The sequence below is a fragment of the Anolis sagrei genome, chromosome 3, assembly GCF_037176765.1.
Source record: "Anolis sagrei isolate rAnoSag1 chromosome 3, rAnoSag1.mat, whole genome shotgun sequence".
NCBI lineage: Eukaryota > Metazoa > Chordata > Lepidosauria > Squamata > Dactyloidae > Anolis > Anolis sagrei.
This window is the reverse complement of record NC_090023.1, coordinates 262,131,233-262,156,502: the sequence shown is the minus strand read 5'-3', so window position 1 is coordinate 262,156,502 and position 25,270 is coordinate 262,131,233. Positions and strand designations below refer to the sequence as shown.

Genomic DNA, 25,270 nt, shown 5'->3' with positions numbered 1-25,270 from the left:
AGCATCCAGTGACCAGACTGTAAAGGTAAAGGTTTTCCCCTGGCATTAAGTCCAGTCATGTCCGAATCTGGGGGTTGGTACTCATTTCCGTTTCCAAGCCAAAAAGCCAGCATTGTCCATAGACATCTCCAAGGTCATGTGGCCAGGATGACTGCATGGAGCGCCGTTACCTTCCCACTGAAGTGGTACCTATTGATTTACTCACATGCTAGGTTGGCAGAGGCTGATGGGGTATATATATATGTGTGTGTCAAGGAGCAGTGGTCCAAATCAATCTGCAACTTTTCCAAGGCACATTGGAGCAATATCTCACAGTATATTAAATCTGACAATATGTGACCATGGGCTGAACAACTTATAAAAAGGCCTGAGCTTAGGAAAGCTACATTTATTTATTCATAGAATCAAAGAGTTGGAAGAGACCTCATGGGCCATCCAGTCCAACCCCCTGCCAAGAAGCAGGAATACTGCATTCAAAGCACCCCTGACAGATGGCCATCCAGCCTCTGTTTAAAAGCTTCCAAAGAAGGAGCCTCCACCACACTCCGGGGCAGAGAGTTCCACTGCTGAACGACTCTCACAGTCAGGAAGTTCTTCCTCATGTTCAGATGGAATCTCCTCTCTTGTAGTTTGAAGCCATTGTTCCATTGCATCCTAGTCTCCAAGGAAGCAGAAAACAAGCTTGCTCCCTCCACCCTGTGGCTTCCTTTCACATATTTATACATGGCTATCATATCTCCTCTCAGCCTTCTCTTCTTCAGGCTAAACATGCCCAGCTCCTTAAGCCTCTCCTCATAGGGCTTGTTCTCCAGACCCTTGATCATTTCAGTCGCCCTCCTCTGGACACATTCCAGCTTGTCAATATCTCTCTTGAATTGTGGTGCCCAGAATTGGACACAATATTCCAGGTGTGGTCTAACCAAAGCAGAATAGAGGGGTAGCATTACTTCCTTAGATCTAGACACTATGCTCCTATTGATGCAGGCCAAAATCCCATTGGCTTTTTTTGCCGCCACATCACATTATTGGCTCATGTTTAACTTGTTGTCCACAAGGACTCCAAGATCTTTTTCCCACGTACTGCTCTCGAGCCAGGCATTGTCCCCATTCTGTATCTTTGCATTTTGTTTTTTCTGCCTAAGTGGAGTATCTTGCATTTGTCGCTGTTGAACTTCATTTTGTTAGTTTTGGCCCATCTCTCTAATCTGTCAAGAGATGGATCTATTCATGGATCTAGATGCTATCCTATCTCCAGGGATCTCAGGATACGACTCAATATAACCAATCTGAATAGCTTAAAACACTTTAATACAATTAAAATAATTTCAAGCCTACTAAACCATTTCACACTTAGATTACCTTGGAAACTACAACCATCAGAGCTCTACAACTTGCACGAACATTGGCTATGCTATCTAGGGGATTTTGAGAGGTGCAGTCAATTAGGTTTCCAAATTCTGATCAGGGTTTTAAATAAAAATGCTTCTTTTGAGTTCAACCATGGTGTTGTTTCCTCCAGAAGCATTTAGAAGAAACGTATTAGTGGAGGTTGGCAACTCATCACAGAGGAGACTGAATAGCCACCCCACATGCAAGAAGGTCCACCAGTTTCCTCTTTTGGCCTTAATATATTAAAATGGCTCTTTAAAAATACAATGATTATGAGGCATATTTCAAAATGGTACTAATGATGGGTGTAAGTTCATTCTTCAAAACTACTGTCGGATCACCACATTTGGTGGGGTGAGGAGCACAGGAGCTCCATAAAAGTGAAGAAATATGGAGAAAATGTGTTACTTTTTGAACTAGAGAGAATACCTCTCCTGCAATCTCTAAGTCCTTTAGCATGACTCAATGATCAACATTTTCACTGAAGAACCTAGAGCAGTGGTTCTCAACCTGTGGGTCCCCAGGTGTTTTGGCCTACAACTCCCAGAAATCCCAGCCAGTTTACCAGCTGTTAGGATTTCTGGGAATTGAAGGCCAAAAATATCTGGGGACCCGAGGTTGAGAACCACTGACCTAGAGCTTCCTACAGCTCTGTTCTCTCTAAGTATCTGAACATTAGGAAGAACTTTCTAATGGTGAGAGCTGTTTGAAGGGAGATGTTGACAAGCTGGAAAGTGTCCAGAGTAGGGTGACTCAAATGATCAAGGGTCTGGAGAACAAGCCCTATGAGGAGTGGATTGAAGAGCTGGGCATGTTTAGCCTGCATAAGAGAAGGCTGAGAGTAGACATGATGAGGACCATGTATGAAGATGTGAGGAGAAGTCATAGGGAGGAGGGAGCAAGCTTTTTTCTGTTGCCCTGGAGACTAGGACACAATGGAACAATGGCTTCAAACTACAGGAAAGGAGATTCCACCTGAACATGTGGAAGAACTTTCAAATGGTGAGAGCTGTTCAGCAGTGGAACCCTCTATCCTGGAGTGTGGTGGAGGCTCCTTCTTTGGAGGCTTTGAAATAGAGGCTGGATGGCCATCTGTCAGGGGTGCTTTGAAGGCGATTTTCCTGCTTCTTGGCAGAATGGGGTTGGACTGGATGGCCCATGAGGTCTCTTCCAACTCTAGGATTCTATGATTCTATAAATGGGGGCAGAGGGTCAACAATGAATGGGGATAGTTTTCTTGAAGTAAAATTATCCCCATTAAATATTTTTTTAATAGAGTAGGGATGGGAACACAGTTTTCAAGGAAGGAAAATCAAGCCAGCAATGTTTACTGACCAAGTGCATCTCAGCATCTATATTACAAAAGAGTTAAATCAAGCTGTGCTGTTGACCAGCGGGGCTTTCACTGACCACTGGGCCCAGGTGGCGGATGGTATTTGCTTCCCTTCTTGAGGCTTTTCAGCCCAGCAGTTGCACGCTTTCATCTGTATTAAATCTGTGAAGGATGCTGGTGCTTCACGCTGAAACACAGTGTTTCCTTAAAAATATAAAACGCTTTAAAAATCAAGGTTTTAAAAAATATTTTCATATATAGGGAAATGATTTGAATACTTATGCAAAATCTTTTTAAGGGACCAAATAAAGATATAATACTGTACTAACAGGTGACTGGTAACCTGTTAGCCATTTGGATTATTATGAGTTAGATTTACCCATGTGTAACTAACTATGTTATATCATAATGAAATTGAATGTTGCATGTAATTATACACAGTGGGACATTGGAGATTTGTTCCAGGACCTACTGCTGATGCCAAAAATCTGTGGATGCTCAGATTTTATATTTTGTGGTATAGTAACTTGGTGTCCTTTATATAAAATGTCAAAATCAAGGTTGGCTTTTTTGGAATTTGGTTTTTTTCAAGTTATTTTCAAGCTGTAAACAGGTGAATGAGTGGATTCAGAACCTAAAGAAATTGGAGGACCAAGTGTATAGTCTATTGTATGTAACTATATTGTAATTATGGAGCATGATGGACTATGGGTGGATCTACACCAGGCATGGGCAAACTTCAGCCCCCCAGGAGTTTTGAACTTCAAATCCCACAATTCCTAACAGCCGTCCAAAACTCCTGGAGAGATGAAGTTTACTCTTGAAGTCCAAAACATTGTATGTAACTATATTGGAATTATGGAGCATGATGGACTATGGGTGGATCTACACCAGGCATGGGCAAACTTCAGCCCCCCAGGAGTTTTGAACTTCAAATCCCACAATTCCTAACAGCCGTCCAAAACTCCTGGAGAGATGAAGTTTACTCTTGAAGTCCAAAACATTGTATGTAACTATATTGGAATTATGGAGCATGATGGACTATGGGTGGATCTACACCAGGCATGGGCAAACTTCAGCCCCCCAGGAGTTTTGAACTTCAAATCCCACAATTCCTAACAGCCGTCCAAAACTCCTGGAGAGATGAAGTTTACTCTTGAAGTCCAAAACATTGTATGTAACTATATTGGAATTATGGAGCATGATGGACTATGGGTGGATCTACACCAGGCATGGGCAAACTTCAGCCCCCCAGGAGTTTTGAACTTCAAATCCCACAATTCCTAACAGCCGTCCAAAACTCCTGGAGAGATGAAGTTTACTCTTGAAGTCCAAAACATTGTATGTAACTATATTGGAATTATGGAGCATGATGGACTATGGGTGGATCTACACCAGGCATGGGCAAACTTCAGCCCTCCAGGAGTTTTGAACTTCAAATCCCACAATTCCTAACAGCCGTCCAAAACTCCTGGAGAGATGAAGTTTACTCTTGAAGTCCAAAACATTGTATGTAACTATATTGGAATTATGGAGCATGATGGACTATGGGTGGATCTACACCAGGCATGGGCAAACTTCAGCCCCCCAGGAGTTTTGAACTTCAAATCCCACAATTCCTAACAGCCGTCCAAAACTCCTGGAGAGATGAAGTTTACTCTTGAAGTCCAAAACATTGTATGTAACTATATTGGAATTATGGAGCATGATGGACTATGGGTGGATCTACACCAGGCATGGGCAAACTTCAGCCCCCCAGGAGTTTTGAACTTCAAATCCCACAATTCCTAACAGCCGTCCAAAACTCCTGGAGAGATGAAGTTTACTCTTGAAGTCCAAAACATTGTATGTAACTATATTGGAATTATGGAGCATGATGGACTATGCACCATCTACACCACGTAGGAGGAAACTTCAGCCCCCCAGGAGTTTTGAACTTCAAATCCCACAATTCCTAACAGCCGTCCAAAACTCCTGGAGAGATGAAGTTTACTCTTGAAGTCCAAAACATTGTATGTAACTATATTGGAATTATGGAGCATGATGGACTATGGGTGGATCTACACCAGGCATGGGCAAACTTCAGCCCCCCAGGAGTTTTGAACTTCAAATCCCACAATTCCTAACAGCCGTCCAAAACTCCTGGAGAGATGAAGTTTACTCTTGAAGTCCAAAACATTGTATGTAACTATATTGGAATTATGGAGCATGATGGACTATGGGTGGATCTACACCAGGCATGGGCAAACTTCAGCCCTCCAGGAGTTTTGAACTTCAAATCCCACAATTCCTAACAGCCGTCCAAAACTCCTGGAGAGATGAAGTTTACTCTTGAAGTCCAAAACATTGTATGTAACTATATTGGAATTATGGAGCATGATGGACTATGGGTGGATCTACACCAGGCATGGGCAAACTTCAGCCCCCCAGGAGTTTTGAACTTCAAATCCCACAATTCCTAACAGCCGTCCAAAACTCCTGGAGAGATGAAGTTTACTCTTGAAGTCCAAAACATTGTATGTAACTATATTGGAATTATGGAGCATGATGGACTATGCACCATCTACACCACGTAGGAGGAAACTTCAGCCCCCCAGGAGTTTTGAACTTCAAATCCCACAATTCCTAACAGCCGTCCAAAACTCCTGGAGAGATGAAGTTTACTCTTGAAGTCCAAAACATTGTATGTAACTATATTGGAATTATGGAGCATGATGGACTATGGGTGGATCTACACCAGGCATGGGCAAACTTCAGCCCCCCAGGAGTTTTGAACTTCAAATCCCACAATTCCTAACAGCCGTCCAAAACTCCTGGAGAGATGAAGTTTACTCTTGAAGTCCAAAACATTGTATGTAACTATATTGGAATTATGGAGCATGATGGACTATGGGTGGATCTACACCAGGCATGGGCAAACTTCAGCCCTCCAGGAGTTTTGAACTTCAAATCCCACAATTCCTAACAGCCGTCCAAAACTCCTGGAGAGATGAAGTTTACTCTTGAAGTCCAAAACATTGTATGTAACTATATTGGAATTATGGAGCATGATGGACTATGGGTGGATCTACACCAGGCATGGGCAAACTTCAGCCCCCCAGGAGTTTTGAACTTCAAATCCCACAATTCCTAACAGCCGTCCAAAACTCCTGGAGAGATGAAGTTTACTCTTGAAGTCCAAAACATTGTATGTAACTATATTGGAATTATGGAGCATGATGGACTATGGGTGGATCTACACCAGGCATGGGCAAACTTCAGCCCTCCAGGAGTTTTGAACTTCAAATCCCACAATTCCTAACAGCCGTCCAAAACTCCTGGAGAGATGAAGTTTACTCTTGAAGTCCAAAACATTGTATGTAACTATATTGGAATTATGGAGCATGATGGACTATGGGTGGATCTACACAAGGCATGGGCAAACTTCAGCCCTCCAGGAGTTTTGAACTTCAAATCCCACAATTCCTAACAGCCGTCCAAAACTCCTGGAGAGATGAAGTTTACTCTTGAAGTCCAAAACATTGTATGTAACTATATTGGAATTATGGAGCATGATGGACTATGCACCATCTACACCACGTAGGAGGAAACTTCAGCCCTCCAGGTGTTTTGACTTCAAATCCCACAGTCCAAAACACCTGGAAAGCCCGAGTTTGCACATGCCTGACCTACACTGTAAGATCAATGCAGTTTGATGCCACTTTAACTATTATGGCTCAATAATAATAATAACAATAACAATAACAATAATATTTATTTATAACCTGCCACCATCTCCTCAAAGGGCACTCAGGCGGCTAACATGAGGCCAAGCCCAAAAATAATACAACATAATTAGACACAAAACAACAGAGAAATCAAAACAAAATATATAAAATAATAAATAAAATAAACAGTATAAAATAATGCTATGGAATTATGAGTGTTGTAGTTTGCTGAGGCATCAGCATTCTTTGGCAGAGAAAATTAATCACTTTGTAACATTGCAATGTAAAACTACAACTCCCATGATTCCATAGCATTGAGCCATAGACATTCAAGTTGTGTTGATCTGCATTAACCCTTCACTGTAGATAGAATCATAGATTCAAAGAGTTGGAAGAGACCTCATGGGCCATCCAGTCCAACCCCATTCTGCCAAGAAGCAGGAATATTGCATCCAAAGCACCCCTGACAGATGGCCATCCAGCCTCTGTTTAAAAGCTTCCAAAGAAGGAGCCTCCACCACACTCCAGAGCAGAGAGTTCCACTGCTGAATGGCTCTCACAGTCAGGAAGTTCTTCCTCATGTTCAGATGGAATCTCCTTTCTTGTAGTTTGAAGCCATTGTTCCGCGTCCTAGTCTTCGGGGAAGCAGAAAACAAGCTTGCTCCCTCCTCCCTGTGACTTCATCTTACATATTTATACACCCTAAGACTGTGAAGAACAGGGTTAAATCCATGCTCAGCTGTGAAATCCTCTTGAGTGACTCTGGGAAGGCTACACTCTCTCAACCCCAGATAAATCCCATGATAGGGTTGTCTTAGGGCAATGGCTCTCAACCTGTGGGTCTCCAGGTGTTTTGGCCTACCACTCCAAGAAATCCCAGCCAGTTTACCAGCTGTTAGGATTTCTGGGAGTTGAAGGCCAAAACATCTGGGGACCCACAGGTTGAGAACCACTGCTTTAGGGCCATCATAAAGCATGCAGCAACAATGAGTCTGATGTGTAGTTCTGGAAATGATGAAACCTTGCACACTTTTGTGACAATATGCTTGACCTTAAATAATCCTATTGCCGCATGGTGAGTTTGGTTTCTTCCCCAGTTAAGCTGTTGAAAATACAATGAATACAACAAAGAAAGCATTCCAGACCTTCAAGGCCAATATTCGCAACTACCCTCCTCTAACCTTATCTTTGGATTAAGGAACAAAGGGTCATAGTCTGTTGTTCAAATATCCAACCAACTGGGTCAAGAGAAGGAGATGGCTACATAAAAGCACTGAGATCAATAATAAATCTCTTCCAACTTGATTTCGTCTAGATGTGTTGGACTACAACCCCCATCATCCAGGTCAGGTTGTTGGCTGGAGATAATGTAATCCAACAGACAAGGAGATTTAGGGAAAGGTGATGGATCTACAGTCCATTATTTGGCACTGTAGATCCAACCTTTGTGTGTGTGTGTGTGTGTATACCAGACATGGGTAAACTTCAACCCTCCAAGTTTTTGGACTTCAACTCCCACAATTCCTAACAGCCTCAGGCCCTTTCCTTTCCCCCCCTCAGCCGGTTAAGTGGCTGAGGGGGGAAAGGAAGGGGCCTGAGGCTGTTAGGAATTGTGGGAGTTGAAGTCCAAAAACTTGGAGGGCTGAAGTTTACCCATGTCTGGTGTATACACACATATTAGTCCCAATATCAGGTGCTGCTTGTTACCTAGTTGCATGACAAGCACCATCTCCTGAAATATCTTCCATACAACCATTCAAGGTCCAGTTTTCACTCCAGTAACCATAGTACTCTCTGAAGTAGTCCTGCCTTTAGTGAAGCCAGTTTGTGTTTCCACAAATGTTTGCATTTAATTGCAAATGTTTGCATTTAATTGCCCAGCGGGGCTTTGACATAACCCTCTGGGCACTACAATAATAAAATCCCGAATGGTCATTTTTTTTGGAGTAATCTTTTTAATCATTTGCATCTTATCCATAAGTGTTTTGCTTAAGAATTGAAAATAAAGACTTTTTAACACAGAGACAGAAGCCTCCGCATTGCCTTAGAGGTAAATGTAAAGAGGGAGGTTGAAATGGTTTTAAATCACAGGTTGAAGAGCAGCACTCAGTGCAGAAGTGGGCTAAACTCCTTAATGATAATTACACCTTTTGAGAAAGAAGATGATTATCAAATGAATACAGTTTCAGGAAAAAAACTATCAAACATAAAATCCAGAGACACTCAAGTTGGCTCTGCTTTGGAAGGCAAGTTTCTGTTACAGGTGAGCCTTCCAGTAGTGCTATATTGGGCACTGCAGTAGTGAAAGGGCTATTTGTGATGTGTTTTCAAATTTTGTATGTATCCAAGGTGGTGTGGAGAGAATCGACCAGTGGGGTGCCCCATCTAGCCATATAATGCAGTTTTGGAATGCAGTTTAGCTTTATTGAACTGCATTATATGGCACTGTAGACTGATATAATGCAGTTCAATGCAGTTAAACTGAGTAAAATGACCTGAACATGATTAGAAAGCTGGATTAAATCTAAAGATATGCATTTTAACAGAGAGAAATATATAATACTACATAGGGGCAATAAAAATGAATGGACATTCAGATATAGGATGGGTGACAGCTGGCTTGAAAACAGTACATGTGCAAAGCATGTAGGAGTCTTAGTAGATCTCAAGCTGGACATGAGTCAACAGTGTGATGCAGCAGCTAAAAACACCCAATGTGATTCTTGGGTACATACTAGTGTCTAGATCAGTGGTTCCCAACCTGTGGTCCATGGACCACAAGTAGTCCAAAAGAATGAAAATATGGCCTGTGGCCTCCCCATTACTGCACTGTTGCCTCGTAACCATGTGACAGTGAGAGCGACTGGTTTTGTGAAACCCTCTTATACAATGGGGATGTCGGGAGCAGAGAGATTGACTACCCATGAAAAATTACTACTACCACATCAGCTCTAGATTATTAAATATGTTTTTTTTTGAGAAAGCAAATGGCAACTACTAGATAGCATATGTTTTGTATCAGAAACTAGAGTTGATGTGGTCTATCCAATGCAGTTTTCTGAATCAGCGCCCCAAATAACTAAACCAAATCTAAGGTTGACCAAAAACAGATTCGTAACCCTTTTGGTACTAATGTTGGAGAGTGGTCCCTGGTCAAAGTCATCCTTGGTCAAGTCCCTGGTCAAATGGTGACTGCTCAAAGTGGTTCCTGGTCAAAGAAAGGTTGAGAACCACTAGATCAAGAGAAGTCATAGTCCCACTCTATTTTGTTTTAGTCAGAACTGGAATATTGTGTCCAGTTCTGGGCAAGATGGAAAATGTCCAGAGAAGGGTGACCAAAATGATCAAAGGGCGACCAAAATGATCAAAAGTTTTGTAGCCAAGCCCTATGAGCAGAAGCTTAAAATGCTGGGCATGTTTAGCTCGGAGAAAAGAAAGCTGAAGGGGTATATGAGAGCCGTGTTTTAATTTTTGAACGGATGTCACATTGAGAAGGGGGCAAGCCTGTTTTCTGCTATTCTTGAGGCTAGGGAACAATGGAGGAATGGATTCAAATTGCAGGGAAAAAAATATTGCACCTCAACATTTGAGAAGAACTTCGTGGTGCAAGAGCTGCTTGGAAATGGAAGATACTACCTTGGAATCATGGTGGGGTCTCCTTCTCTTGAGGTTTTTAAGCAGAGCCTGGTTGGCCATCTGCTGGGGGTGCTTTGATTGTGTATTCCTGCATGGCAAGGGACTGGACTGGATGGCCTTTGTGGTCCCTTTCAGCTCTATGATTCCATGTTTCCAGACGCAAGCCAACCAACCTGCTTTACTCTTCCCAATCAGCTGAAGGAACAAGGCGCCTGGGGCTTCCTGCCCTGCGCCATTCGGTGCTAGTGGAAAGGTCAGTTTTACATATTAGCTTTATAAGGGAGACCTGAGGCTGGTTATTCCATTTCCCATTGCTGATATTAGCCACAGGCCATCAGCAGCTGGGCCCAGAGGGAGATGCAACAAACAGACGCATGTTGGGTTAGGAAAACATGTTGTCACTTTAGAACAACAGTGTTAGCGCATGCCTCCAACAACAGAACAGGGCGAAGGGAATAAGGGGAGAAAGGCGGCCGCCACACCCGGGGCCATGCGGGGACAGCTGGGCTCTGGCTCATAAGGCTGCCCCGGGGAGCCGGCGACATTTAACCAGAGAATTCGCCTCAAGAACAATGCATGCCGCGCTCTCAACAAGTTGCTAAGGGAACTATTTTAAGGCATCGGAACAGTAAGATCCCATGGACAATAACAACAGGCAGGGGGACTTTGACCAGAGTGTTCGGCCAGCACCACCCACCCAGGAGGAGAAAGGAGGGAGGGTCCGGGCTTATTAAGGAGAGGTGGGACTTTAGGGTTGTAGGAAACCTTTGTAAAAATTGGTCCTCATTCATCACGCTCCCCTTTTCGAAAAGAGCAAAAGCGTGAAAGGGAGGGGACATCTTGCACACAGTCTCTTGGGCTGGGATGATTCAAAAGTGCCAGAAATATTGGCGGTTAAAACCAGTTTTCATGGGGCTATAATTCCTGAAGTCCTAGGACTTGTAGTCCTAAGAAAGAAAGAAAAGAGAGAAAGAAAGTTGGTTTTGCAAATTCTATGAACAGCACACCATGATATTGTTCTTGCTAGACTTCCTTCTAATGTGCTGACAGATTATAGGACCAGTTAGCCATGAATAGATGAACAAGATTAGACAAAAAAAAAAAAGGTAGAAATGCTCTTGGGGGTGCATCTACACTACAGAATTAATGCAGTCTGAGACCACTTTGTCAACCTAGGGCAGAGGTGGAAATTTGATGCTACCTCCTAAAATGTGCCTAGCATGTGCATTGTTCTGGCATGCAATGGGACAGAACCAGGACATAGAAGCTTAGGCTTCTGGCTTTGTGGCAGAATTTTTATGCTATAACTCCCAGAATCCTCCAATGAACCCAGACAGTGACCATGTTGGTTGTGGGATTCTGGGAGCTGTAGTCTATCAAAGGCAACATTCCCATGCTCTGGACTGGGTTACATCAGCCTAGTCCAAACACCAAAACAGCAGCCCTGTGCTTGCTTCTTTTCTTTTTTTCCTATAACACATGTGTCTCTTAAAGATACACACAGCCTCATCAAGCTGTTCCTTTTGTCCACAAATTCTTGGACAGTCCATGTATATTATGCACATCTATGCAGCAATTCACAGGATCATTTTTTAAATTAAAGACATGTAATTATTATTGTTGTTGTTATTGTTGTTGTTCTTGTTATTAGATACACAAAAAGATTAGTACACAGCAAACAAGGTCACTGTGCTGGCTGTTGTGCTGGATCACACAGACATTTCCCAAGTGTTTAGGACTATGTGATGTATCGGGAAATAATGTATGCAGATCTTAGTAGGGTGGCCTTTTGCAGCTGACAGATGGTGATTTTGTTAGTGCCCATTGTTTTTAAGTGCAAGCCAAGATCTTTAGGCACTGCACCCAGTGTGCCAATCACCACTGGGACCACCTTTACTGGCTTGTGTCAGAGTCTTTGCAATTAGATCCTTAAATCCTTGTATTGTGTCAGCTTTTCCAGTTGCTTCTCATCAATTCTGGTGTCGTCTGGGATTGCAACATCAATGATCCATACTTTGTTTTTTTAACACGATTGTGAGGTCAGGAGTATTGTGCTCCAAAATTCTATCAGTCTGAATTTGGAAGTCCCAAAGCAGTTTGATGTGTTCATTCTCTGTAACCTTTTCGGGCTTGTGAACCCACCAGTTCCCAATGATGTATCTTCTCTGATCAGCAAGCCTCTGTTCAGTTACAATTGAATCTGGATATTCAAGTTTCCACAGATGGTACATCCATTTTTGGTAACCACATCTTTGGGGTTCCGATTTATAATAGCAGTTCATGACAGGTCAATTCTGTGACACTGAAAATGTCTGTCTCTTTTGTAGTTGTTTTACTTCCAGTTGCCCTATAGGCCCATGCCATGGTCACTCAGCAGCAGGTCTTGGTTCCTGTAGCCCACTTGTTGATGGGTGCCCAAGAGAAGCACTTGTCATGGTCCTTATTATCCTGACAGAGCCAGTATAGAGTTCTTTAGAGTTTGTTTCACCATATTTAAATGGGTTGGATGCACCTACTGGCTTGGTTGTACCTACTGGTAGTTTGCACTACTGCCAACACAATTCTCAGCTGTTAAGCCCCTCCGCTAACAAGGTGGCACCTGTTGTTGTTGTTGTTGTTGTTGTTGTTGTTGTTGTTGTTATTCATTTGAGTTCTCAATTCCCTTGTTAGATTTCTGTAGATGGAAGCTGGCAGTTTGTGTACATGGAAGTATTGATTTTGCAACCCCCTCATTCATCTACCTTGAGCTGTTATGCGGAAGGATGAGACATGAATCTAGCTAAATCAAATCAATCAGTTCCCAGCAGGTGGAAAATAACCTGCGAAGTCTGTTTCTTTAGAGTTTGTTGATGCTATTTGCTGCCAGGTTAGCTTTGGCTTATGGCAACACGATGTGCAAGAGACCTCTTGGGCATGAATAACAGTGCTCAGGTCTTGCAAACTCGGGACTGTGGCTTCTTTTACTGAAATCCATCCACTTGCAACGCGGTTTTCCTTTCCTCCTAACTGCCTTGCCTTCCATTCTACTGAATATGATCATCTTTTCCAATGAGTCATCTCATCTCATGATATGTCCAGGAGCCCCCAGTGGCGCAGTGGGTTAAACCCCTGTGCCGGCAGGACTGAAGACCGACAGGTCGCAGGTTCAAATCCGGGGAGAGGCGGATGAGCTCCCTCTATCAGCTCCAGCTCCTCATGCGGGGACATGAGAGAAGCCTCCCACAAGGATGATAAAAACATCAAATCATCTGGGCATCCCCTGGGCAATGTCCTTGCAGATGGCCAATTCTCTCACACCAGAAGCGACTTGCAGTCCCTCAAGTCACTCCTGACATGACAAAAAAAATGATATGTCCAAAGTAAAATAGTCCCGCTGTAGTCATTTTTAAAAGTATCCTGTCTTCAAAATTGGCTCCTCTTAAAGTCACAGAATGTTTGTGAATTCTAATGATTTTGGGGGCAAATCATCCAACTCTGGAGACACTGGGATAAAATGTTTCCAACCTTGTGTTCCTCCTTGCGCCCAATAAAGAGAAGCATGAAATCGTATATCCTGCTGGCTCAAAGGCTTTGCTTGTTTTATTTATGCCTAGGATTTAGACAGAGAACTTGTGCTGGTCAAGCAAAGGGCACAAATACTCTGCCTATTGTTAGAAGTTGCTGGAGGCCCTTTCTTCAAAAGGGAGATGGAAGAAGAGGAAGATAGAACCCAAGGGAGGTAAGAAGAAGGAGCCTTGAAAAGAGAGGTGCAAGGAAAAACAAATGTGCAAAGACTAATAGAATTATGGAACTGAAAGGCATCCCAAAGGATGGTCCAATCCAACCTACTACCAGAGTAGGAAAGGCAAAACTAAAGCATCCAGGTTTTGTTTGCAAACCTCAGTAAACAAGAGTACAACCATCCTTCATGTCATTCCATTCTACTGTTGAAAGCTTCTACCAGCTGGATGTTTCCCCATGTAAGACTTATCAGGGATCGAGAATGAGTCCAAAAGGCTAAGATGTTATTTTGCTTATGTTTTGCTCAGCCCTCTGGTAAACAAGTGCCATGGGAATGGCCTGAGGCAAACAGGCATTTCTTTTCCTCCAGACAACTTCAGAAGTGGAGTCAGCAATATGAGTTGCGTTGCTTGAGTTCTGTGTATCTGGAACATGCTTGTCCCAATTTGAGTTGGATCCTGGATATACTTATTGTTTAGAGTACAACCTTTGGAATCCCACAGAGAGCCTTGTAAATTGTTATGATAGCTGTAAAGTATTTATGCATATCACAAATTGTTATACATTTCTTGTGTTTAATATTTAGATATAAATATAAAGGTAAAGGTTTCCCCTTGACATTAAGTCTAGTTGTGTCCGACTCTGGGGGGTGATGCTCATCCCCATTTCTAATCCAAAGAGCCAGCATTATCCGTAGACACCTCCAAGGTCATGTGGCCAGCACGACTGCATAGAGTGCCATTACCTTCCAGCAGAAGCGGTACCTATTGATCTACTCACATTTTAATATTTTCAAACTGCTAGATTGGCAGAAGTTGGGGCTAACAGCGGGAGCTCACCCCACTCCCTGGATTTGAACCACTGACTTTTTGGTCAGCAAGTTCAGCAGCTCAGCAGTTTAACCTGCTGTGCCACTAGGGAGCCCTAGATATAACTATAGATATAGAAATATAGACTTGCACATCCACATATATATGATGGAGCAATCTTACATATTTTGTGTGTATATGAAAAACAGATTTAATTTCTCTCATTTTATATGTAGTGATTCCTTTGCTTTAGATGACAAAAACAACCTTGAATGCTGAAGTCTCATTATATAATTGTGCTGTTAACTTCTGTAACTTTCCCCCTTTTTACACTTATATATGATACATACTCACATGCAGTTTGTACATACACAGATTCATCATGATAGGCTGAGCATGGATTTGGTCACCTGTCTTATTCAAAAAAGCTAGCCACACTTAATAATCACAGATTTTTAAAAGAGATAATATTACAAATTGAGCATCTTTTATTCGGAATCCCCAAATTTAAAACACTCCAAAACTCCAAGTGTTCACATGGGTGACTGAGATAGTGACACCTTTGCTTGCAAGGCACCAAAACTTTGCAACATCCACACAACTATTTTAAAATATTTTATGTGGCTATGTGTACAAAGTATATATGAAACACACACAAATTTTGTGTTTAGACACGGGTCCCATCTCCAAGATGTCTCATTATGTGTCTCCGAGTTACAAACATCCGACTTACAAACAACTCATAGTTTAGAACAGGGATGAGACAACAGGAAGTGAGAGAAATTTCAGAGGGAAATTTACTTTTGAAAAAGTTATTATCATGGGGAAAAGGTGTTTCCACTGAATAATAATAATAATAATAATAATAATAATAATAATAATAATCTTTATTTATACCCCACCATCATCTCCCCAACGGGGACTCGGGGCGGCTTACATGAGGCCAAGCCTAGACAACATATTAAAGCAAAATAAAACCAAAACATAAGCAACAAAGCTTTATTGCTAAGCCTTGTTTCCACAACAAGCCAAATGTTTCAAAATCCAATTCTCAAAGGGACAGAAAGTGAAGTGAAATCATCTGTAAAGGGGCACAGACAGCAAAACGATCACCACAGGGGTGTTAACCCTTCCCTATGCTATCCAAAGGGTGTGTGTGTGTATGGGTGTGTGTGATGTGTGTGTGGTGTGTGTGTGTGTGTGTGTGTGTATGTATGTATGTATGTATATATATATATATATATATATATATATATATATATATATATATATACACACACACATACACATACATACACACACACACACACACACACCTGTTCTGACTTATATACAAATTCAACTTTAGAACCTGTCTTGGAGGACTGCCTGTTTATGTATAACAGGTTTTCCAAAATCCAAGCGCTTCAGATAAGGGATATTCAATCTGGATAATGACCAGCACACATATATCCTCCTCTCCCCCTGCAATATATGGCAGACTCCTTACTTCGGCAGCGTGTGCAGCGGCTCTGGTCATACTCCAACAGCTCCGAGGGCCTCAGTCGCTCTTTCTTAGATGGTTTCCAGCGTTCCTGCTGCAGCCGGATGCGTGCCGCTTCATCCTTGGCGAAGGCTCCTAAGTCCTGAGTGTAGCGGCCATACATCTGGCAAGGAGGCAACAAAGACAGGTCAAGGGCACTGCCTGGCAAAGAAGGAGAGGATGGGTCATCTGAGAAGGAATATCATCCATATTTCTCTTGCAGGATAGTGCAAATAGTGGTCCAAGGCCCAGTGACATAGGGAAATTCAAAGGTGAGCAGGAATAACTTCTTCTGGGTGGAATCTGCCTTCAGGGAGCTGACTATGGTGTTATTCCCTATCACAAAGACAGATTCAGCACCATGGATAGTTCCTTCAAGGTATGAGCTCAAAAATGGAGTAGATTCACTACCCCAGTGATATGGGAGCCACCAGACTCTCTGTTCACATTCACATTTAGGATCTGGGGAGGACGAGAGAAAAGGGTTTGAGGGATGCCTTGCTCCCTATGACATGCACAACATCAGCTATTTAGAGTTGTGGTGCATGTGTATTGTTGTATTGTTGTGTTATTGAGGCCTTGGCCTTTGTAAGCCGCATCGAATCCTTCAGGAGATGCTATTGGGGTACAAATAAAGATGATAATAATAATAATAATAATAATAATAATAATAATAATAATAATAATAATTCAGTTCAAACTGACTGCTTTATAGGATTTCCAATACTATTTTATAGTCAACATATAACATCAGCCATAAAGGGGCTGCAATATCTGAATTCAAGGTGAGATAATGATATTCAATGTCTTAAATGACCTGGAACCTTATTACTTGCAGGAGTGCTTCTCATTATATAGTATCATGAAAGATATATTCTTGAACTTACTGTAGAAACAGGAAACCATAGACAATAGCGAACCTTATTGAAACGAATGTCCTCAATTGGATGTAACCATAGAAGACAGAGAAAATCCTAAAGAGATATCCTTTCTAGAAATTTTCTGGGTCCTCCAATAAGACCTTACAATAACTTCTGGTGGAAGCATAGCATAGAATTTCTGGGAGAACCTAGCAAACACTGAGCAAAGGCCTACTTTGTTGATCTTCTTTAGACACCAAGTTACAACTTGGCTTTTCATCAAAGCCCCTGAGGCCAAACTTAGTAATTTTTAAAGTGTGCACCTTTTTTTTCATGCCTGGAGCGACTTGAGAAACTGCAAGTCGCTTCTGGTGTGAGAGAATTAGCCGTCCGCAAGGACGTTGCCCAGGGGACGCCCGGATGTTGTTTTTTTAATGTTTTACCATCCTTGTGGGAGGCTTCTCCCTTGTGGGAGCTGGAGCTGACAGAGGGAGCTCATCCATGCTCTCCTTTTGGTCCTGTCGGCACAATTGTTTAACCCATTGTGCCACCGTGTGCACATAAGAGGGTTAGAACCATTTCAGCCTGATTTAACCTGGGGTGTATCTACACTGCAGAATTAGTGCAGTTTGACACCACTTTACCTCCCATTGTTCAATGTTATGGAATCACGTGATTTGTATTTTGGCAACAGCATGAGCACTCTGTGCAGGGAAGGCTGAAGACCTTACAAAGCTACAACTCCCATCATTTCATAGCATTGAGCCATGGCAGACACAGAAGTGCCAACCTGCATTAATTCTTCACTGTAGATGCATCCTGGTCATCTTACTTCATGTGTTTTGCTTATTTCAATTATCCTGGGATGTTTTTAATTTTTAAATACTGTTTTTATGCTTTCAACTGGTTTTATTATTTTTTTCACATTATTATTTTTTAGTTGTGTGTGCTGTGAATTTTGAGCTATGTCTGTTTTGACTGCTGTAAGCCACCCTGACTCTTGAACTGGGATGCATAGGCTGCACTTCCAAAGTCATTCAACTTACAGCTTTCCTTCCATACAAGGATGTCTCCCCACTACTTTAAGCTTCCTATTAGTCTCCCCCACCCCAAAGCACATGTGCCCACACACACAAAAACACACAGCACCTGCCTTGCTAACTTCTCCTGGCTCTTTGGTATTCTGAGCCTGGAGAAGAAGGAAAGGAACGGAAGCCAGGCACTTAACTCCTTGGCAGGATCTAAAAGGATCGCCTGAATGCAACTACTGACCCTTCAGTGATGCCTTTCCTGTTTAACAGTACATGCTGGAGCATCCAAGGGATGAAAGGGGACTTCCAGAGGCCATCTGGTGCAACGTTCTGCCCAAGAACAGATAGGCTGAACACACTATTAGGGATATAATTCATTACTAATGTTTCTCTCATAGAATCATAGAACTGGAAGAAACTCCAAGGGTTATCCAGTCTTACCCTATTCATGCAGGAAGATGCCATCAAAGCACTCCTGACAGATGGCCATCCAGCTTCTGTTTAAAAGCCTCCTGAGAAGGAGACTCCATCATACTCCCAAGCTGCATGTACCATTGTTTTTACCCTTTTTTGTCATGTCAGGAGCAACTTGAGAAACTGCAAGTCGCTTCTGGTGTGAGAGAATTGGCCGTCTGCAAGGACGTTGCCCAGGGGATGCCTGGATGATTTGATGTTTTTATCATCCTTGTGGGAGGCTTCTCTCATGTCCCCACATGAGGAGCTGGATTTGATAGAGGGAGCTCATCCACCTCTCCTCGGATTTGAACCTACGACCTGTTAGTTTTCAGTCCTGCCGGCACAGGGGTTTAACCCACTGCACCACCAGGGGCTCCCTAATATTAGGTATTACTAACATTTCAGTGGAATCGTTCTGAAGTCCAAGCATCCCCTAGACCACTGGTTCTCAGCCTGCTGGGTCCCCAGAAGTTTTGGGCTTCACCTCCAGAAATCCTAACAGCTGGTAAACAGCTGGGATTTCTGGAGGGATAGGCCAAAACACCTGGAGACCCACAGGTTGAGAACCACTACTCTAGAAGATACTGGGACATTCTCATCATGTTTTGGGGCCTTCTTGGGCACCTACAAGGCATTTGAGGCAGAAATGCAATATTTTGTTTTGATGCCTGCCATGTACAAATACAGTGTTTCTTAACCTTCCTAATGCCGCAACCCCTTAATATAGATCCTCATGTTGTGTTGACCCCCCAACCATAAAATTATTTTTGTTGCTAATTCATAATTGTAATTTTGCTACTGCTATGCATTTAATGTAAATATCTGATATGCAGGATGTTTTTTTTTTCATTCACTGGACCAAATTTGGCACAAATACCTGATACGCCCAAATTTGAATACTGTGGGGTTGGGGGATTGATTTTGTCATTTGGGAGTTGCAGTTGCTGGGATTTATAGTTCACCTACAACCAGAGAGCATTCAGAACCAACAATGGAATTGAACCAAACTTGGCATACAGAACTCCCATGACCAAAAGGAAATTCTGCAAGGGTTTGGTGGGCATTTTGGGGTAGTAGTTCACCTACATACAGAGAGCACTGTTGACTCAAACAATTATGGATATGAATCAAACTTGGCACAAATACTCATTATACCCAATGTGAATACTGGTGGAGTTTGGGGGAAATAGATGACATTTGGGAGTTGTAGTTGTTGGGATTTATAGTTCACCTACAATCAAGGAGCATTTTGAACCCCAACAATGATAGAATTGTCCCAAATTTCCCACACAGAACCCCCATGACCAACAGAAAATACTGTGTTATCTGATGGTTTTGGTGACCCCTTTGACACCCTTCTCACCACCCCCCACCACAGGGGTCTCGACCCCTTGAGTGAGAAATGCTGTCCAAGGAGCTTTGGACCCACTGGCTGATTGGCACAGAGCACATCCAAGGTGCGCTGACTTTTGCAGGACAATCTTTAAATTTATTTTTTTGTGATCAGCAAAACCGAAGCAGAAGAATTGGTTGGACTTTCCTGCAGCTGAACAGAGGGCTCAGATCCTCCCCCCCCCCCCCCCCGTGTCATTCTTAATCTTATTTTTTTCTCCTTTCCAGCTTGGCTTCCCTTCTCTGACTGGAGCTCCTTTCTCCTCTTCCTTAGCATTCCCTAAGGATGCATTCAGCTGTAGCAAAGCAAAGGATGGCCAGAAAGTTTTTTTTAGGTTGCTGCTGCTTTTGCCAGAAAGAACAGCTGGAAACAAATTGGAGTTTGCACCAATTGGAGAGGGGGGATGCAGTGAAACTTTTCAGTTCTTGGGTTGTGGTGAGTTTTCTGGGCTGTATGGCCATGTTCCAGAAGCATTCTTTCCTGATGTTTCACCAACTGATGTTTCCTGATGTTTCCTGATGTTTCACCAACTTCTATGGCAGGCATCCTCTGAGGTTGCCTGTCATAGATGTGGGTGAAACATCAGGAGAGAATGCTTCTGGAACATGCCCATACAGCCCAGAAAACTCACAGCAACCCAGTGATTTGAGTCATGAAAGCCTTCGACAACACGTTTTCAGTTCTTGACCCATAACAAAAAGTTTGGCAAACTGGACACTTTTTAAGAATCCCTTTGGATGGACCATTTATTTATGTATTTACAACATTTCTACTCCGCCGTTCTCTAGCCCAGAGGTGACTCAAGGCGGCTTAACAACCAGGCAGATATTTTATGCCTTCAACAATGAACAAATAAAACAACATTTTAAAATTGAGTTATAAAATACATAAATTAGACCTTTAAAAACAAATAAGAACCAAATAAGAACAATTATAAACAGATGAATGACACCAATGTAGGTTCTCTTCAGGCTATTCAAAACTGTAGCAGATTAGAGAACTGGATCAAAACTAACAAAATGAATTTCCGCAAGGAGGTATGTACAGTACTACACCTAAGGCAATAAAAATGAAACGCTCAGGTAAAGGATGGGTGACACCTGGCTTGAAAACAGTCCATGTGAAAAGGATCTATAGGAGGTTTAGTGGGCAGCAAGTGAAATGTGAGTCAACAGCATGATGCGGAAGCTAAAAAAAGCTAATGCAACTCTAAGCAGCATCATAGGAGATAGCAAGATACTCCAGTTAGAAAGAAAAAAAAGAAATGCAAAGATACAGAATGGGGGACAATGCCTGGCTTGAGAGCAGTACGTGTGAAAAAGATCTTGGAGTCCTCATGGACAACAAGTTAAACATGAGCCAACAATGTGATGTGGCAGCAAAAAAAAAGCCAATGGGATTTTGGCCTGCATCAATAGGAGCATAGTGTCTAGATCTAGGGAAGTCATGCTACCCCTCCATTCTGCTTTGGTTAGACCACACCTGGAATACTGTGTCCAATTCTGGGCACCACAATTGAAGAGAGATGTTGACAAACTGGAATGCGTCCAGAGGAAGCGACTAAAATGATCAAGGGTCTGGAGAACAAGCCCTATGAGGAGCGGCTTAAGGAGCTGGGCATGTTTAGCCTGAAGAAGAGAAGGCTGAGAGGAGATATGATAGCCATGTATAAATATGTGAGAAAAAGCCACAGGGAGGAGGGAGCAAGCTTGTTTTCTGCTTCCTTGGAGACTAGGACGCGGAACAATGGCTTCAAACTACAAGAGAGGAGATTCCATCTGAACATGAGGAAGAACTTGGCTGTGAGAGCCGTTCAGCAGTGGAACTCTCTGCCCCAGAGTATGGTGGAGGCTCCTTCTTTGGAAGCTTTTAAACAGAGGCCGGATGGCCATCTGTCAAGTGTGATTTGAATGCAATATTCCTGCTTCTTGGCAGGGGGTTGGACTGGATGGCCCATGAGGTCTTTTCCAACTCTTTGATTCTATGATTCTAGGAGTCTAGTCTGTGTGTATGAGCAGATAACACTGAGCTGGGTGGGAGCTGACTTGATGCCCATTCATCTCTTGTTTAATTCCCTCCTCCTCGCTTTACAGGGCAGGCACTCAGCCTGGCCTGATCCGACCCATCTCCGCTGCCCAGGCTATCCTTACGTCAGGCTGGTTGGAGTGTTGCTGTCCCCAGTGCCAACGAGTTCCAGCTGGGAGGACTGGCTTATTTCCGGTCTCTGTGCTGGGTGAAGCATTGCACTGGGGAAACAATGGCTATTGATCCACCATCCGCCCGCCTGCCTCCTTATCTGCCCAGCATTGTTCTGGATGCGGATTTTTCTGCCTTCAGCCTTCTCTGTTTGCTTTGCCTTGACCCATCCCTGTATCTTCCTCACTTAAGGACCCGGTCATCCTCCAGAAAGACATAAGGACGGGGAATGTCGTGGAGAGAGGAAGATCTTTAGTTGTATATGCATGAAAAGTAAATCTGAACTTTAATCCTCTCCCAATAAAAACTGAAATCTTTAGTCCTTCTATTTACAATTGAGAATAAAGGGAATCATGTGAAGACATTGATTTGGTTCTAGTGGCAGCAACATGGCAACAGGGAAGCAAGAAAATCCGACAAATGCTACGTTCAGCAAAAGACAAGAGGGATCCACCTGACCACACCTGAAATATTGTGTACAATTCTGGGCACCACAATTCAAGAGAGATATTGACAAGCTGGAATGTGTCCAGAGGAGGGCGGCTAAAATGATCAAGGGTCTGGAGAACAAGCCCTATGAGGAGCGGCTTAAGGAGCTGGGCATGTTTAGCCTGAAGAAGAGAAGGCTGAGAGGAGATATGATAAAGGTAAAGGTTGTCCCCTGACATTAAGTCCAGTCATGTCTGACTCTGGGGTGTGGTGCTCATCTCCATTTCTAAGCCGAAGAGCTGGCGTTGTCCATAGACACCTCCAATGTCATGTGGTAAGTATGATTGCATGGAGCACCGTTACCTTCCCGCCGGAGCGGTACCTATTGATCTACTCAAATTTGCATGTTTTTGAACTGCTAGGTTGGCAGAAGCTAGGGCTGACAGCGGAAGCTCACGCCGCTCCCTGGAATCGAACCTTGGAGACTAGGACACGGAACAATGGCTTCAAACTACAAGAGAGGAGATTCCATCTGAACATGAGGAAGAACTTCCTGACTGTGAAAGCCGTTCGATAGTGGAACTGCCCCGGAGTGTGGCGGAGGCTCCTTCTTTGGAAGCTTTTAAGCAGAGGCTGGATGGCCATCTGTCAGGGGTGATTTGAATTCAATATTCCTGCTTCTTGGCAGGGGGTTGGACTGGATGGCCCATGAGGTCTCTTCCAACTCTTTGATTCTATGATTCTATGATCCTCTCACTTCTGCAGGAGTCTACCGTATACCATGCAGCTGTGGACAAGTCGCTGTGGACACCCAAACACAAATCAAGGAACATGAAAGGCACTGCAGACTACTTCAACCAGAGAAGTCAGTCATAGCAGAGCACCTGATGAACCAACCTGGACACAGCATATTATTTGGGAACACAGAAATGCTGGACCACTCTCACAACCACCATGTCATACTACACAGAGAAGCCACTGAAATACACAAGCATGTAGACAATTTCAACAGAAAAAAGGAAACCACGAAAATGAACAAAATCTGGCTACCAATATTTAAAAACTCTAAAATTACAACAGCAAAACAAAAGAAAGGAAACAATCAGGGACAGCTAATTACCTCTCAACCAAAAATTGCCCCAGGCACCAACAAGCCACACCAAACAACTGCCAGACCACCAAATGCCAATCAAGGTGGCCAGTTGAAACATTCACACCTAGCTCCAACAGACAAGAGTTTTTTGTCCCACCCTGGTCTTTCCACAGATATATAAACCCTTTTTCCTAGTTCCAACACACCTCACTGCCTCTGAGGATGCTTGCCATAGATGCAGGCGAAACATCAGGAGAAAATGCCTCTAGAACATGGCCATATAGCCCGAAAAAACCTACAACAACCCAGTGATTCTGGCCATGGAAGTCTTCGACAATACAATGAGGGGACTGTCTCCTCAAATGAAATTGTCTTTTAAGTCTCTGAATTTCCAGCACTGCAACTGAGCATGCAGAAAGAAAGCTTAGGAATCCAAAGATACGCAAAAGTCCAACTCTAACATTTCACAAACTTAATAAACATTGTGTATAGACAAGGAATCTTTCAATGTGTGGATATTTTTGGAAACTAGTGAACTAGATTTTGATGTATTTACAAGTATGTGGAAATTCACTGTGAACTTCAATACATGTGCTGGTATCATATAGATCAGGCATGGGCAAACTTGGGCCCTCCGGGTGTTTTGGACTTCAACTCCCACAATTCCTAACAGCCAGTAGGCTGTTAGGAATTGTGGGAGTTGAAGTCCAAAACACCTGGAGGGCCCAAGTTTGCCCATGCCTGATATAGGCAGACTCATTGCTTTGGTGTATATTTACTGCCATTCCACTATTTTCTTTGTAACAGTATCCCCCCATAACCGCCACTTCTTCAAGCTAGGTCTACATCACCATGTAATGCAGTTTGAAGCTGCATTATATGACAATACAGATCCAGCCTCAGCCCTCTCACCTCATGAGCTGAATTGCATTACTATAATGTGTTTTGCTGCCTTTGGAAAGTGTTTGCAAACTCGAGTTGACTCAAAGAGCTGCAGACGGATTAACAGGGGCTGGATACAGGGAACACACAATCCCCTTGTTGAAACAGCTCTGCTGGCTGCCAATCTGTTTCACAGTACAATTCAAAGAGCTGGTTATGAACAACAAAGCCCTATACGGCTCAGGTTCAGGATATCAGAAGTAACCTATTCTTGTACATCTAAGGGCAACACAGGAAAGGGCTTTTTTGATGGCTGCTCCTATATTTGGACCTCCCTTCATTGAGAGGTTAGACTGGCACCCATTATACATATCGTTCTTTAGGCAGGTAAAGCTAATTGTTTATTTGTTTCAGCAGGCCTTTGAAGATTGTTCAAGAGGAAAAGGCCATGCATAATGTGTTCTATTGTCCACTGCTTGCTTTCGTTTTAGTGGTTATTAGACATGTGGTTATTAGACATTAGTTTCTACTTTTTTTTCAGGTCTTCCTTTTCTTCAGAAGCACGAAAAGAGAAGCCCCCTCTCCAGACAAAAATCTGCTAGACACGAAAGCCTGCTTTCCAAGGCAAGGAGGCAAGTTTGGATAGACACTAAAGCCTGCTTTCGTGTGGATCCGAACTTGCCTCCTTGCCTTGGAAAGAGCGTGTGTGTGTGGCGGAGAATGCAGGCAGTCCCAGAGATCGGCTGCAGGAACGTTCTAAGCCTGCCTGCATGCCCCACCACATATGCAGTCCTAAAGAGTCACATGTCTACCA

At 43.0% G+C, this 25,270-nt stretch overlaps 1 protein-coding gene across 2 annotated transcripts in view; it reads right to left on the bottom strand.

The window, feature by feature from the left end:
• The window catches only part of CLCN2 (chloride voltage-gated channel 2), a 123,257-nt gene that overhangs the window by 58,518 nt on the left and 39,469 nt on the right, over nt 1-25,270 (bottom strand). For both annotated transcript variants that reach the window (XM_060767399.2, XM_060767400.2), the window contains exon 2: nt 16,084-16,240. In XM_060767399.2, coding sequence (XP_060623382.1) covers nt 16,084-16,240 — 157 coding nt within the window. The remainder of the gene's footprint in view (nt 1-16,083; nt 16,241-25,270) is intronic.